We start from the raw sequence: 17,899 nt of genomic DNA on the forward strand, positions 1-17,899 counted from the left end.
GGTAATGATGATAGAGTTACAAGATACGAGCTAGATGGTGTTGTGATTGCGAAGTCGGATTGCGAAAGGGATCTGGGAGTTATGATTAGTAAGAATTTAAAACAAAAGGATCAATGCATAAATGTTCGTAATAAGGCAAATCGGACACTTGGATTTATTAATCGCAGCGTTAGTAACAAGACACCTGGTGTGGTTCTCAAGCTATATCTTGCTCTAGTTAGGCCCCATTTAGATTATGCAGTTCAGTTTTGGTCGCCATATTATAGAATGGATATAAATTCACTTGAACGTGTCCAGCGTAGGATGACTAAGTTAATTCCCCAAATTAGAAATCTTTCATATGAAGAAAGATTAACAAAGCTTAAGTTGCATTCACTGGAAAGGCGAAGAGTTAGGGGTGACATGATAGAGGTTTACAAGTGGATGAATGGACATAACCGGGGGGATATTAATAGGGTATTAAAAGTATCAACACAGGACAGAACACGAAACAATGGATATAAATTGGATAAGTTTAGATTTAGGAAAGACTTGGGTAAATACTGGTTTCAGTAACAGGGTTGTTGATTGTGGAACCAATTGCCGCGTAACATTGTGGAGGTGGGGTCCCTCGATTGTTTCAAGCACGGGTTGGACAAGTATATGAGTGGGATTGGGTGGTTATAGAATAGGAGCTGCCTCGTATGGGCCAATAGGCCTTCTGCAGTTACCTTTGTTCTTATGTTCTTATGTTCTTATCCCTTTCGCAATCTCAGCACCATCTAGCTCGTATCTTGTAACTCTATCATCATTATCTAACCTCAGAACTTTACATTTATCAGCATTAAACTGCATCTGCCAATCCTTTTACCATTTCAAAACCCTATCTAGATCAACTTGAAGTGATACTGAGTCCTCCTCCGAATTAATTTCCCTACCGATTTTCGTATCATCGGCAAATTTGCAAATGTTGCTACTCAAACCTGAATCTAAATCATTTATACGTATTCGATCTATTCTATTTGTATGGTATACTACGTTCCTGTGCTTTGTTTAGAATATTCTTAAATACGTTATATATTGAATCCACATCGAATTCCCCATTTAAGTCCCCTATCGCTGGGTTCATGTCTCGCTCCAAGACCGGCCCACACCCCATACCCAAGACTTTCCAATCAATTTGACCCAAAAAATTTCTTAGGCTATTAAAATCAGCTTTTCGAAAATCTGGCGCTTTAACAGAATTTTCTCCTACAGGTCTTTTCCATTCTATGCTAAATCTGATTTCTTTGTGATCACTGTTCCCTTGCTCACTCCCTATTTCGATGTCATAAATTTGTGTTTCCCTGTAAGTTAACACTAAATCTAAAACATTATTTTCCCGTTTTGGTTCCTTAATGCGTTGCGTAAGAAAGCAATCGTCAATTAATTCTAGAAAATCGTCTGCTTCACTATTCCCTGTTTTGTTCAACCAGTTTATTCCACTAAAATTAAAGTCACCCATTACGTAAATACTGTTAGATCTAGATGTCCTAGATATTTCATCCCATAGATGCTTTGCTTCCATTCTGTCTAAATTTGGTGGCTTATATATAACTCCTATTATAATAATATTTGCTTTTTCGTATAATTCTATCCAAAAAGTTACTGTGTGTGGCTCAGTTTTGATTCCCTCTTTGAGACTACATTTCAAATTGTCCCTAACATACATGGCTACTCCCCCTCCTCGTCTAATATATCTATCTGTGTGAAATAGTTTAAATCCATTTATTTGATATTCAGCTAATAGTTCTCTATTTTCCACATTCATCCACATTTCGGTAAGTGCAATAATATCTATTTTTTCTGTGCAGACAAGAGCATTTAATTCGTTAATTGTATTTCTTAGACTTCTACTGTTAGTGTAATATACCCTAAGTGAATTGTTATTTTGAGGCCCTTTTCTTTCCCTGATCATTTTGCCAATTCCTTTCTTCCACAAACACATACTTTTATTATCTCCTTCCTCCAAATCAATTCCCATACCTCTATCTACTAACAGTTTAAACCCAAACAAACACCTCTAACCACTTCTTCCAACGAGTTCGCAACAGCAACAACCCCAGCTCTCGATAGATGCACCCCATCACGAGCATACATTTCATTTCTTCCATAGAAGTGTTCCCAGTTGTCTATGAAAGATATTGCATTTGATTTGCAATATCTTTCCAGCCGGCAATTGACACCAAGTGCCCTTGACATCCATTCATTTCCCACTCCCTTTCTTGGAAGAATGCCACATATGATTGGGATTCCTCCCTTGCTCCTAACTTCAATGGCTGTCCTGAATCTCTGTATTAGTTCCTCACTCCTAACTCGTCAAACATCATTACCCCCTGCACTAATACAAATAATGGGTTTGTTCCCATTTCCTGTCATAATATCATTCATGTTTCCAACAATATCACCAATTCCAGCTCCCGGATAGCAAACCCTTAATCTGTTCCCCCTATCTCTGGCACAAAACGTTCTGTCTAAATACCTCACCTGGGAATCTCCCACAACCAAAATTCGCTTTGATTCTCCCTTTTCCTTTCGAACAGTTTGAGGGACCTGCGCTTCAATGCTCCTCGTTACTTTGTCTTTGCCTAAAGATTTAGGAAAGACTTGGGTAAATACTGGTTCGGTAACAGGATTTTTGATTTGTGGAACCAATTACCGCGTAACGTGGTGGAGGTGGGGTCCCATGATTGTTTCATATATGATTGATTGTACAGTTTTCTCAAAATCTCTAATATTATACGATTGTCAAGTACTAAGTTAGGCAGTTTCTGTGGTGTAGTGGTAAGACACTCGCCTGGCGTTCCGCAAGCGCTTTGTCATGGGTTCGTGTCCTGGCCGGGGGGGATTTACTGTTCGCAAATCCTTAAATGTAGCCTCAGTTTAACTCAACAGTAATATGTGTACTTGGTCTAAAAACAATTCTTCGCGGCGGGGATCGTATTAAAGGGACCTGCCCGAAACGCTACTCGTACTAGTGGCTGTACAAGAATGTAACAACTCTTGTATACATCTCAAACAAAGTAACGGCATCAAATTGTACAGTTACAGAGACTAATTCCAGAATAAAAAAGATCTATCAATAACTGATGTATAATATATTATTGCTTCCCTTAACAAGTATTTAAATGATGGGAAGATAAATTATAAACTGGGTTTATGTTCATGTTTTATTGGAGTAAACTGTGTAGACTACAAGCAGTGAGTTATGAGTAACTTCAGGACAATTTAATGTGGAAAGCAACAGTTTGAAACACTTGATAGACAGGACACTAGAGCCTCTTCCATCTGGTCGAGGCAGTGTGACGTGTTAGAGCCAAGGCTTGCCTGACTATGCCCCTGGTCGCTTGGTGGGACTGGTCGGTGCCAGGATGTACCTCTACCAAGGTCATGTCTCTCAAAGGTATTGGTGTCTTGTCTTTCATAATATCAGAAGCCTTACTAATGTCCTCTGAAGGCTGGCCCAGGAATAGAGAGATTTCCTCCTACGTGGTCACTTTCTGGGCTGTTGACTGCGGGTAGGGAGAGGCCGGTGACATGACCTCTGAAGTGTTGACAGGAGCCTTAACCTGGAAGGTGGTAAATGTTGGATGAGGCCTCGGCACATCCAGAGAGCTGCTGGCGACACTTAGGGCGTCGTATTATACATTGTGTGTCTGGCCAAGGGGCCAAGCAGACTCTTGAGAGGAGCATTTGAGCCCAACAAAGTTGGTTATCTCATTCTGGAAGCTGTAGTAGGAATTAGGCTGTTCCCCACTTGACTTTGAGGAGGTCTTCACCTGAAAACATAAAACATGAACATTAACATTGTAGTTGTAAACAAGATATTAAAATAGTTAACAACATGACAATTTATACCCAACAAATCAAACAATGCAACTCTCACATTGTGTCCGGGTAATTTGTTGATGTTGCAACAACCCTCACCTTGTTAATGAAGCAACACAGCAAATGCATGAGTATTACAAACAGCAAAAGTCCTCCGACGATTGAGAGCTGAATGATCATCTCCTTAGTGAACATGTCGGCCATCGTGGCTGTCTGCAGGGAAACAGGGAATGGTCGCTGGAGGTGTCAGTGACTGAGAGAGAAGGACTGTTAGCGTTGATGTGAACACTGCTAACACAGCTCTCTTGGTTATATAGTCCTTAACGGCCCGCCTCACTTCCCCTCCACAAACCACCAGCTGAGGCCTACATGTAGAATAAAGGTAAATGCAGAAGGTATATTAACCCAAACAACGTTGCCAGAATCTATTTCACCTCAAATACAGTCACAATACCCGTAAAATGTTGTCTGGTCTACCCATAAAAATAAAAAAAAGGGCAGAAGGCTTTTTGACCCTCTATTTACGATCTCCTTCTCTCCACAACACACGCACGCACACACACACACACAATTGCCTACTGCATCACCATTAAGTGGTTTAAAAGGGTATTAAAAGTATCAACAAAAGACAGAACACAAAACAATGGATATGAACAAAGGCAACTGCAGAAGGCCTGTTGGCCCATACGAGGCAGCTCCTATTTATAACCACCCAATCCCATTCATATACATGTCCAACCCATGCTTGAAACAATCGAGGGACCCCACCTCCAAAATGTTACGCGGCAATTGGTTCCACAAATCAACAACCCTGTTACTGAACCAGTATTTACCCTAGTCTTTCCTAAATCTAAACTTATCCAATTTATACCCATTGTTTCGTGTTCTGTCTTGTGTTGATACTTTTAATACCCTATTAATTTCCCCTTTGTTATGTCCATTCACCCACTTCTAAACCTCTATCATGTCACCCCTAACTCATCGCCTTTCCAGTGAATGCAACTTAAGCTTTGTTAATCTTTCTTCATATGAAAGATTTCTGATTTGGGGAATTAATTTAGTCATCCTACGCTGGACACGTTCAAGTGAATTTATATCCATTCTATAATATGGCGACCAAAACTGAACTGCATAATCTAAATGGGGCCTAACTAGAGCAAGATATAGCTTGAGAACCACACCAGGTGTCTTGTTACTAACGCTGCGATTAATAAATCCAAGTGTCCGATTTGCCTTATTACGAACATTTATGCATTGATCCTTTTGTTTTAAATTCTTACTAATCATAACTCTCAGATCCAGGCAGTTGTGAGGCAGTTGATAGTGGTAAGGATTGCGATGTTGTATACCTTGACTTTAGCAAAGCTTTTGATACAGTGCCACATGAAAGACTGATTAAAAAAATAGAGTCTCATGGTATTGGGGGTGCTATATTAAGCTGGATTAGGGCATGGCTATACCAAAGGAAACAGAGAGTTAGTATAAATGGAATCAAGTCAGAGTGGGAAAATGTTGTAAGTGGAGTGCCTCAAGGCTCTGTCCTGGGACCTCTGTTGTTTATAATATATATAAATGATTTAGATTCAGGTTTGAGTAGCAACATTTGCAAATTTGCCGATGATACGAAAATCGGTAGGGAAATTAATTCGGAGGAGGACTCACTATCACTTCAAGTTGATCTAGATAGGGTTTTGAAATGGTCAAAGGATTGGCAGATGCAGTTTAATGCTGATAAATGTAAAGTTCTGAGGTTAGGTAATGATGATAGAGTTACAAGATACGAGCTAGATGGTGTTGTGATTGCGAAGTCGGATTGCGAAAGGGATCTGGGAGTTATGATTAGTAAGAATTTAAAACAAAAGGATCAATGCATAAATGTTCGTAATAAGGCAAATCGGACACTTGGATTTATTAATCGCAGCGTTAGTAACAAGACACCTGGTGTGGTTCTCAAGCTATATCTTGCTCTAGTTAGGCCCCATTTAGATTATGCAGTTCAGTTTTGGTCGCCATATTATAGAATGGATATAAATTCACTTGAACGTGTCCAGCGTAGGATGACTAAGTTAATTCCCCAAATTAGAAATCTTTCATACTGAAGAAAGATTAACAAAGCTTAAGTTGCATTCACTGGAAAGGCGAAGAGTTAGGGGTGACATGATAGAGGTTTACAAGTGGATGAATGGACATAACCGGGGGGATATTAATAGGGTATTAAAAGTATCAACACAGGACAGAACACGAAACAATGGATATAAATTGGATAAGTTTAGATTTAGGAAAGACTTGGGTAAATACTGGTTCAGTAACAGGGTTGTTGATTTGTGGAACCAATTGCCGCGTAACATTGTGGAGGTGGGGTCCCTCGATTGTTTCAAGCACGGGTTGGACAAGTATATGAGTGGGATTGGGTGGTTATAGAATAGGAGCTGCCTCGTATGGGCCAATAGGCCTTCTGCAGTTACCTTTGTTCTTATGTTCTTATCCCTTTCGCAATCTCAGCACCATCTAGCTCGTATCTTGTAACTCTATCATCATTATCTAACCTCAGAACTTTACATTTATCAGCATTAAACTGCATCTGCCAATCCTTTTACCATTTCAAAACCCTATCTAGATCAACTTGAAGTGATACTGAGTCCTCCTCCGAATTAATTTCCCTACCGATTTTCGTATCATCGGCAAATTTGCAAATGTTGCTACTCAAACCTGAATCTAAATCATTTATACGTATTCGATCTATTCTATTTGTATGGTATACTACGTTCCTGTGCTTTGTTTAGAATATTCTTAAATACGTTATATATTGAATCCACATCGAATTCCCCATTTAAGTCCCCTATCGCTGGGTTCATGTCTCGCTCCAAGACCGGCCCACACCCCATACCCAAGACTTTCCAATCAATTTGACCCAAAAAATTTCTTAGGCTATTAAAATCAGCTTTTCGAAAATCTGGCGCTTTAACAGAATTTTCTCCTACAGGTCTTTTCCATTCTATGCTAAATCTGATTTCTTTGTGATCACTGTTCCCTTGCTCACTCCCTATTTCGATGTCATAAATTTGTGTTTCCCTGTAAGTTAACACTAAATCTAAAACATTATTTTCCCGTTTTGGTTCCTTAATGCGTTGCGTAAGAAAGCAATCGTCAATTAATTCTAGAAAATCGTCTGCTTCACTATTCCCTGTTTTGTTCAACCAGTTTATTCCACTAAAATTAAAGTCACCCATTACGTAAATACTGTTAGATCTAGATGTCCTAGATATTTCATCCCATAGATGCTTTGCTTCCATTCTGTCTAAATTTGGTGGCTTATATATAACTCCTATTATAATAATATTTGCTTTTTCGTATAATTCTATCCAAAAAGTTACTGTGTGTGGCTCAGTTTTGATTCCCTCTTTGAGACTACATTTCAAATTGTCCCTAACATACATGGCTACTCCCCCTCCTCGTCTAATATATCTATCTGTGTGAAATAGTTTAAATCCATTTATTTGATATTCAGCTAATAGTTCTCTATTTTCCACATTCATCCACATTTCGGTAAGTGCAATAATATCTATTTTTTCTGTGCAGACAAGAGCATTTAATTCGTTAATTGTATTTCTTAGACTTCTACTGTTAGTGTAATATACCCTAAGTGAATTGTTATTTTGAGGCCCTTTTCTTTCCCTGATCATTTTGCCAATTCCTTTCTTCCACAAACACATACTTTTATTATCTCCTTCCTCCAAATCAATTCCCATACCTCTATCTACTAACAGTTTAAACCCAAACAAACACCTCTAACCACTTCTTCCAACGAGTTCGCAACAGCAACAACCCCAGCTCTCGATAGATGCACCCCATCACGAGCATACATTTCATTTCTTCCATAGAAGTGTTCCCAGTTGTCTATGAAAGATATTGCATTTGATTTGCAATATCTTTCCAGCCGGCCATTGACACCAAGTGCCCTTGACATCCATTCATTTCCCACTCCCTTTCTTGGAAGAATGCCACATATGATTGGGATTCCTCCCTTGCTCCTAACTTCAATGGCTGTCCTGAATCTCTGTATTAGTTCCTCACTCCTAACTCGTCAAACATCATTACCCCCTGCACTAATACAAATAATGGGTTTGTTCCCATTTCCTGTCATAATATCATTCATGTTTCCAACAATATCACCAATTCCAGCTCCCGGATAGCAAACCCTTAATCTGTTCCCCCTATCTCTGGCACAAAACGTTCTGTCTAAATACCTCACCTGGGAATCTCCCACAACCAAAATTCGCTTTGATTCTCCCTTTTCCTTTCGAACAGTTTGAGGGACCTGCGCTTCAATGCTCCTCGTTACTTTGTCTTTGCCTAAAGATTTAGGAAAGACTTGGGTAAATACTGGTTCGGTAACAGGATTTTTGATTTGTGGAACCAATTACCGCGTAACGTGGTGGAGGTGGGGTCCCATGATTGTTTCATATATGATTGATTGTACAGTTTTCTCAAAATCTCTAATATTATACGATTGTCAAGTACTAAGTTAGGCAGTTTCTGTGGTGTAGTGGTAAGACACTCGCCTGGCGTTCCGCAAGCGCTTTGTCATGGGTTCGTGTCCTGGCCGGGGGGGATTTACTGTTCGCAAATCCTTAAATGTAGCCTCAGTTTAACTCAACAGTAATATGTGTACTTGGTCTAAAAACAATTCTTCGCGGCGGGGATCGTATTAAAGGGACCTGCCCGAAACGCTACTCGTACTAGTGGCTGTACAAGAATGTAACAACTCTTGTATACATCTCAAACAAAGTAACGGCATCAAATTGTACAGTTACAGAGACTAATTCCAGAATAAAAAAGATCTATCAATAACTGATGTATAATATATTATTGCTTCCCTTAACAAGTATTTAAATGATGGGAAGATAAATTATAAACTGGGTTTATGTTCATGTTTTATTGGAGTAAACTGTGTAGACTACAAGCAGTGAGTTATGAGTAACTTCAGGACAATTTAATGTGGAAAGCAACAGTTTGAAACACTTGATAGACAGGACACTAGAGCCTCTTCCATCTGGTCGAGGCAGTGTGACGTGTTAGAGCCAAGGCTTGCCTGACTATGCCCCTGGTCGCTTGGTGGGACTGGTCGGTGCCAGGATGTACCTCTACCAAGGTCATGTCTCTCAAAGGTATTGGTGTCTTGTCTTTCATAATATCAGAAGCCTTACTAATGTCCTCTGAAGGCTGGCCCAGGAATAGAGAGATTTTCTCCTACGTGGTCACTTTCTGGGCTGTTGACTGCGGGTAGGGAGAGGCCGGTGACATGACCTCTGAAGTGTTGACAGGAGCCTTAACCTGGAAGGTGGTAAATGTTGGATGAGGCCTCGGCACATCCAGAGAGCTGCTGGCGACACTTAGGGCGTCGTATTATACATTGTGTGTCTGGCCAAGGGGCCAAGCAGACTCTTGAGAGGAGCATTTGAGCCCAACAAAGTTGGTTATCTCATTCTGGAAGCTGTAGTAGGAATTAGGCTGTTCCCCACTTGACTTTGAGGAGGTCTTCACCTGAAAACATAAAACATGAACATTAACATTGTAGTTGTAAACAAGATATTAAAATAGTTAACAACATGACAATTTATACCCAACAAATCAAACAATGCAACTCTCACATTGTGTCCGGGTAATTTGTTGATGTTGCAACAACCCTCACCTTGTTAATGAAGCAACACAGCAAATGCATGAGTATTACAAACAGCAAAAGTCCTCCGACGATTGAGAGCTGAATGATCATCTCCTTAGTGAACATGTCGGCCATCGTGGCTGTCTGCAGGGAAACAGGGAATGGTCGCTGGAGGTGTCAGTGACTGAGAGAGAAGGACTGTTAGCGTTGATGTGAACACTGCTAACACAGCTCTCTTGGTTATATAGTCCTTAACGGCCCGCCTCACTTCCCCTCCACAAACCACCAGCTGAGGCCTACATGTAGAATAAAGGTAAATGCAGAAGGTATATTAACCCAAACAACGTTGCCAGAATCTATTTCACCTCAAATACAGTCACAATACCCGTAAAATGTTGTCTGGTCTACCCATAAAAATAAAAAAAAGGGCAGAAGGCTTTTTGACCCTCTATTTACGATCTCCTTCTCTCCACAACACACGCACGCACACACACACACACAATTGCCTACTGCATCACCATTAAGTGGTTTAAAAGGGTATTAAAAGTATCAACAAAAGACAGAACACAAAACAATGGATATGAACAAAGGCAACTGCAGAAGGCCTGTTGGCCCATACGAGGCAGCTCCTATTTATAACCACCCAATCCCATTCATATACATGTCCAACCCATGCTTGAAACAATCGAGGGACCCCACCTCCAAAATGTTACGCGGCAATTGGTTCCACAAATCAACAACCCTGTTACTGAACCAGTATTTACCCTAGTCTTTCCTAAATCTAAACTTATCCAATTTATACCCATTGTTTCGTGTTCTGTCTTGTGTTGATACTTTTAATACCCTATTAATTTCCCCTTTGTTATGTCCATTCACCCACTTCTAAACCTCTATCATGTCACCCCTAACTCATCGCCTTTCCAGTGAATGCAACTTAAGCTTTGTTAATCTTTCTTCATATGAAAGATTTCTGATTTGGGGAATTAATTTAGTCATCCTACGCTGGACACGTTCAAGTGAATTTATATCCATTCTATAATATGGCGACCAAAACTGAACTGCATAATCTAAATGGGGCCTAACTAGAGCAAGATATAGCTTGAGAACCACACCAGGTGTCTTGTTACTAACGCTGCGATTAATAAATCCAAGTGTCCGATTTGCCTTATTACGAACATTTATGCATTGATCCTTTTGTTTTAAATTCTTACTAATCATAACTCTCAGATCCAGGCAGTTGTGAGGCAGTTGATAGTGGTAAGGATTGCGATGTTGTATACCTTGACTTTAGCAAAGCTTTTGATACAGTGCCACATGAAAGACTGATTAAAAAAATAGAGTCTCATGGTATTGGGGGTGCTATATTAAGCTGGATTAGGGCATGGCTATACCAAAGGAAACAGAGAGTTAGTATAAATGGAATCAAGTCAGAGTGGGAAAATGTTGTAAGTGGAGTGCCTCAAGGCTCTGTCCTGGGACCTCTGTTGTTTATAATATATATAAATGATTTAGATTCAGGTTTGAGTAGCAACATTTGCAAATTTGCCGATGATACGAAAATCGGTAGGGAAATTAATTCGGAGGAGGACTCACTATCACTTCAAGTTGATCTAGATAGGGTTTTGAAATGGTCAAAGGATTGGCAGATGCAGTTTAATGCTGATAAATGTAAAGTTCTGAGGTTAGGTAATGATGATAGAGTTACAAGATACGAGCTAGATGGTGTTGTGATTGCGAAGTCGGATTGCGAAAGGGATCTGGGAGTTATGATTAGTAAGAATTTAAAACAAAAGGATCAATGCATAAATGTTCGTAATAAGGCAAATCGGACACTTGGATTTATTAATCGCAGCGTTAGTAACAAGACACCTGGTGTGGTTCTCAAGCTATATCTTGCTCTAGTTAGGCCCCATTTAGATTATGCAGTTCAGTTTTGGTCGCCATATTATAGAATGGATATAAATTCACTTGAACGTGTCCAGCGTAGGATGACTAAGTTAATTCCCCAAATTAGAAATCTTTCATATGAAGAAAGATTAACAAAGCTTAAGTTGCATTCACTGGAAAGGCGAAGAGTTAGGGGTGACATGATAGAGGTTTACAAGTGGATGAATGGACATAACCGGGGGGATATTAATAGGGTATTAAAAGTATCAACACAGGACAGAACACGAAACAATGGATATAAATTGGATAAGTTTAGATTTAGGAAAGACTTGGGTAAATACTGGTTCAGTAACAGGGTTGTTGATTTGTGGAACCAATTGCCGCGTAACATTGTGGAGGTGGGGTCCCTCGATTGTTTCAAGCACGGGTTGGACAAGTATATGAGTGGGATTGGGTGGTTATAGAATAGGAGCTGCCTCGTATGGGCCAATAGGCCTTCTGCAGTTACCTTTGTTCTTATGTTCTTATGTTCTTATCCCTTTCGCAATCTCAGCACCATCTAGCTCGTATCTTGTAACTCTATCATCATTATCTAACCTCAGAACTTTACATTTATCAGCATTAAACTGCATCTGCCAATCCTTTTACCATTTCAAAACCCTATCTAGATCAACTTGAAGTGATACTGAGTCCTCCTCCGAATTAATTTCCCTACCGATTTTCGTATCATCGGCAAATTTGCAAATGTTGCTACTCAAACCTGAATCTAAATCATTTATACGTATTCGATCTATTCTATTTGTATGGTATACTACGTTCCTGTGCTTTGTTTAGAATATTCTTAAATACGTTATATATTGAATCCACATCGAATTCCCCATTTAAGTCCCCTATCGCTGGGTTCATGTCTCGCTCCAAGACCGGCCCACACCCCATACCCAAGACTTTCCAATCAATTTGACCCAAAAAATTTCTTAGGCTATTAAAATCAGCTTTTCGAAAATCTGGCGCTTTAACAGAATTTTCTCCTACAGGTCTTTTCCATTCTATGCTAAATCTGATTTCTTTGTGATCACTGTTCCCTTGCTCACTCCCTATTTCGATGTCATAAATTTGTGTTTCCCTGTAAGTTAACACTAAATCTAAAACATTATTTTCCCGTTTTGGTTCCTTAATGCGTTGCGTAAGAAAGCAATCGTCAATTAATTCTAGAAAATCGTCTGCTTCACTATTCCCTGTTTTGTTCAACCAGTTTATTCCACTAAAATTAAAGTCACCCATTACGTAAATACTGTTAGATCTAGATGTCCTAGATATTTCATCCCATAGATGCTTTGCTTCCATTCTGTCTAAATTTGGTGGCTTATATATAACTCCTATTATAATAATATTTGCTTTTTCGTATAATTCTATCCAAAAAGTTACTGTGTGTGGCTCAGTTTTGATTCCCTCTTTGAGACTACATTTCAAATTGTCCCTAACATACATGGCTACTCCCCCTCCTCGTCTAATATATCTATCTGTGTGAAATAGTTTAAATCCATTTATTTGATATTCAGCTAATAGTTCTCTATTTTCCACATTCATCCACATTTCGGTAAGTGCAATAATATCTATTTTTTCTGTGCAGACAAGAGCATTTAATTCGTTAATTGTATTTCTTAGACTTCTACTGTTAGTGTAATATACCCTAAGTGAATTGTTATTTTGAGGCCCTTTTCTTTCCCTGATCATTTTGCCAATTCCTTTCTTCCACAAACACATACTTTTATTATCTCCTTCCTCCAAATCAATTCCCATACCTCTATCTACTAACAGTTTAAACCCAAACAAACACCTCTAACCACTTCTTCCAACGAGTTCGCAACAGCAACAACCCCAGCTCTCGATAGATGCACCCCATCACGAGCATACATTTCATTTCTTCCATAGAAGTGTTCCCAGTTGTCTATGAAAGATATTGCATTTGATTTGCAATATCTTTCCAGCCGGCCATTGACACCAAGTGCCCTTGACATCCATTCATTTCCCACTCCCTTTCTTGGAAGAATGCCACATATGATTGGGATTCCTCCCTTGCTCCTAACTTCAATGGCTGTCCTGAATCTCTGTATTAGTTCCTCACTCCTAACTCGTCAAACATCATTACCCCCTGCACTAATACAAATAATGGGTTTGTTCCCATTTCCTGTCATAATATCATTCATGTTTCCAACAATATCACCAATTCCAGCTCCCGGATAGCAAACCCTTAATCTGTTCCCCCTATCTCTGGCACAAAACGTTCTGTCTAAATACCTCACCTGGGAATCTCCCACAACCAAAATTCGCTTTGATTCTCCCTTTTCCTTTCGAACAGTTTGAGGGACCTGCGCTTCAATGCTCCTCGTTACTTTGTCTTTGCCTAAAGATTTAGGAAAGACTTGGGTAAATACTGGTTCGGTAACAGGATTTTTGATTTGTGGAACCAATTACCGCGTAACGTGGTGGAGGTGGGGTCCCATGATTGTTTCATATATGATTGATTGTACAGTTTTCTCAAAATCTCTAATATTATACGATTGTCAAGTACTAAGTTAGGCAGTTTCTGTGGTGTAGTGGTAAGACACTCGCCTGGCGTTCCGCAAGCGCTTTGTCATGGGTTCGTGTCCTGGCCGGGGGGGATTTACTGTTCGCAAATCCTTAAATGTAGCCTCAGTTTAACTCAACAGTAATATGTGTACTTGGTCTAAAAACAATTCTTCGCGGCGGGGATCGTATTAAAGGGACCTGCCCGAAACGCTACTCGTACTAGTGGCTGTACAAGAATGTAACAACTCTTGTATACATCTCAAACAAAGTAACGGCATCAAATTGTACAGTTACAGAGACTAATTCCAGAATAAAAAAGATCTATCAATAACTGATGTATAATATATTATTGCTTCCCTTAACAAGTATTTAAATGATGGGAAGATAAATTATAAACTGGGTTTATGTTCATGTTTTATTGGAGTAAACTGTGTAGACTACAAGCAGTGAGTTATGAGTAACTTCAGGACAATTTAATGTGGAAAGCAACAGTTTGAAACACTTGATAGACAGGACACTAGAGCCTCTTCCATCTGGTCGAGGCAGTGTGACGTGTTAGAGCCAAGGCTTGCCTGACTATGCCCCTGGTCGCTTGGTGGGACTGGTCGGTGCCAGGATGTACCTCTACCAAGGTCATGTCTCTCAAAGGTATTGGTGTCTTGTCTTTCATAATATCAGAAGCCTTACTAATGTCCTCTGAAGGCTGGCCCAGGAATAGAGAGATTTCCTCCTACGTGGTCACTTTCTGGGCTGTTGACTGCGGGTAGGGAGAGGCCGGTGACATGACCTCTGAAGTGTTGACAGGAGCCTTAACCTGGAAGGTGGTAAATGTTGGATGAGGCCTCGGCACATCCAGAGAGCTGCTGGCGACACTTAGGGCGTCGTATTATACATTGTGTGTCTGGCCAAGGGGCCAAGCAGACTCTTGAGAGGAGCATTTGAGCCCAACAAAGTTGGTTATCTCATTCTGGAAGCTGTAGTAGGAATTAGGCTGTTCCCCACTTGACTTTGAGGAGGTCTTCACCTGAAAACATAAAACATGAACATTAACATTGTAGTTGTAAACAAGATATTAAAATAGTTAACAACATGACAATTTATACCCAACAAATCAAACAATGCAACTCTCACATTGTGTCCGGGTAATTTGTTGATGTTGCAACAACCCTCACCTTGTTAATGAAGCAACACAGCAAATGCATGAGTATTACAAACAGCAAAAGTCCTCCGACGATTGAGAGCTGAATGATCATCTCCTTAGTGAACATGTCGGCCATCGTGGCTGTCTGCAGGGAAACAGGGAATGGTCGCTGGAGGTGTCAGTGACTGAGAGAGAAGGACTGTTAGCGTTGATGTGAACACTGCTAACACAGCTCTCTTGGTTATATAGTCCTTAACGGCCCGCCTCACTTCCCCTCCACAAACCACCAGCTGAGGCCTACATGTAGAATAAAGGTAAATGCAGAAGGTATATTAACCCAAACAACGTTGCCAGAATCTATTTCACCTCAAATACAGTCACAATACCCGTAAAATGTTGTCTGGTCTACCCATAAAAATAAAAAAAAGGGCAGAAGGCTTTTTGACCCTCTATTTACGATCTCCTTCTCTCCACAACACACGCACGCACACACACACACACAATTGCCTACTGCATCACCATTAAGTGGTTTAAAAGGGTATTAAAAGTATCAACAAAAGACAGAACACAAAACAATGGATATGAACAAAGGCAACTGCAGAAGGCCTGTTGGCCCATACGAGGCAGCTCCTATTTATAACCACCCAATCCCATTCATATACATGTCCAACCCATGCTTGAAACAATCGAGGGACCCCACCTCCAAAATGTTACGCGGCAATTGGTTCCACAAATCAACAACCCTGTTACTGAACCAGTATTTACCCTAGTCTTTCCTAAATCTAAACTTATCCAATTTATACCCATTGTTTCGTGTTCTGTCTTGTGTTGATACTTTTAATACCCTATTAATTTCCCCTTTGGTATGTCCATTCACCCACTTCTAAACCTCTATCATGTCACCCCTAACTCATCGCCTTTCCAGTGAATGCAACTTAAGCTTTGTTAATCTTTCTTCATATGAAAGATTTCTGATTTGGGGAATTAATTTAGTCATCCTACGCTGGACACGTTCAAGTGAATTTATATCCATTCTATAATATGGCGACCAAAACTGAACTGCATAATCTAAATGGGGCCTAACTAGAGCAAGATATAGCTTGAGAACCACACCAGGTGTCTTGTTACTAACGCTGCGATTAATAAATCCAAGTGTCCGATTTGCCTTATTACGAACATTTATGCATTGATCCTTTTGTTTTAAATTCTTACTAATCATAACTCTCAGATCCCTTTCGCAATCTCAGCACCATCTAGCTCGTATCTTGTAACTCTATCATCATTATCTAACCTCAGAACTTTACATTTATCAGCATTAAACTGCATCTGCCAATCCTTTTACCATTTCAAAACCCTATCTAGATCAACTTGAAGTGATACTGAGTCCTCCTCCGAATTAATTTCCCTACCGATTTTCGTATCATCGGCAAATTTGCAAATGTTGCTACTCAAACCTGAATCTAAATCATTTATACGTATTCGATCTATTCTATTTGTATGGTATACTACGTTCCTGTGCTTTGTTTAGAATATTCTTAAATACGTTATATATTGAATCCACATCGAATTCCCCATTTAAGTCCCCTATCGCTGGGTTCATGTCTCGCTCCAAGACCGGCCCACACCCCATACCCAAGACTTTCCAATCAATTTGACCCAAAAAATTTCTTAGGCTATTAAAATCAGCTTTTCGAAAATCTGGCGCTTTAACAGAATTTTCTCCTACAGGTCTTTTCCATTCTATGCTAAATCTGATTTCTTTGTGATCACTGTTCCCTTGCTCACTCCCTATTTCGATGTCATAAATTTGTGTTTCCCTGTAAGTTAACACTAAATCTAAAACATTATTTTCCCGTTTTGGTTCCTTAATGCGTTGCGTAAGAAAGCAATCGTCAATTAATTCTAGAAAATCGTCTGCTTCACTATTCCCTGTTTTGTTCAACCAGTTTATTCCACTAAAATTAAAGTCACCCATTACGTAAATACTGTTAGATCTAGATGTCCTAGATATTTCATCCCATAGATGCTTTGCTTCCATTCTGTCTAAATTTGGTGGCTTATATATAACTCCTATTATAATAATATTTGCTTTTTCGTATAATTCTATCCAAAAAGTTACTGTGTGTGGCTCAGTTTTGATTCCCTCTTTGAGACTACATTTCAAATTGTCCCTAACATACATGGCTACTCCCCCTCCTCGTCTAATATATCTATCTGTGTGAAATAGTTTAAATCCATTTATTTGATATTCAGCTAATAGTTCTCTATTTTCCACATTCATCCACATTTCGGTAAGTGCAATAATATCTATTTTTTCTGTGCAGACAAGAGCATTTAATTCGTTAATTGTATTTCTTAGACTTCTACTGTTAGTGTAATATACCCTAAGTGAATTGTTATTTTGAGGCCCTTTTCTTTCCCTGATCATTTTGCCAATTCCTTTCTTCCACAAACACATACTTTTATTATCTCCTTCCTCCAAATCAATTCCCATACCTCTATCTACTAACAGTTTAAACCCAAACAAACACCTCTAACCACTTCTTCCAACGAGTTCGCAACAGCAACAACCCCAGCTCTCGATAGATGCACCCCATCACGAGCATACATTTCATTTCTTCCATAGAAGTGTTCCCAGTTGTCTATGAAAGATATTGCATTTGATTTGCAATATCTTTCCAGCCGGCCATTGACACCAAGTGCCCTTGACATCCATTCATTTCCCACTCCCTTTCTTGGAAGAATGCCACATATGATTGGGATTCCTCCCTTGCTCCTAACTTCAATGGCTG

General features: G+C 39.7%; 1 protein-coding gene across 1 annotated transcript in view; it reads right to left on the reverse strand.

The window, feature by feature from the left end:
- Positions 1-3,665: 3,665 nt before the first annotated feature.
- Positions 3,666-17,899, reverse strand: part of LOC138361444 (uncharacterized) — a gene marked incomplete at its 3' end in the record, with an annotated part of 47,125 nt that continues 32,891 nt past the window's right edge. Inside the window, exons 7-9 of the mRNA XM_069320776.1 lie at positions 14,859-14,990; positions 9,259-9,390; positions 3,666-3,797 (exon numbers count right to left, since the gene is read on the reverse strand). Of these exons, the coding sequence (XP_069176877.1) occupies positions 3,666-3,797; positions 9,259-9,390; positions 14,859-14,990 (396 nt within the window). The remainder of the gene's footprint in view (positions 3,798-9,258; positions 9,391-14,858; positions 14,991-17,899) is intronic.

Source organism: Procambarus clarkii, unplaced genomic scaffold (genome assembly GCF_040958095.1).
Source record: "Procambarus clarkii isolate CNS0578487 unplaced genomic scaffold, FALCON_Pclarkii_2.0 HiC_scaffold_378, whole genome shotgun sequence".
Taxonomy (NCBI): domain Eukaryota; kingdom Metazoa; phylum Arthropoda; class Malacostraca; order Decapoda; family Cambaridae; genus Procambarus; species Procambarus clarkii.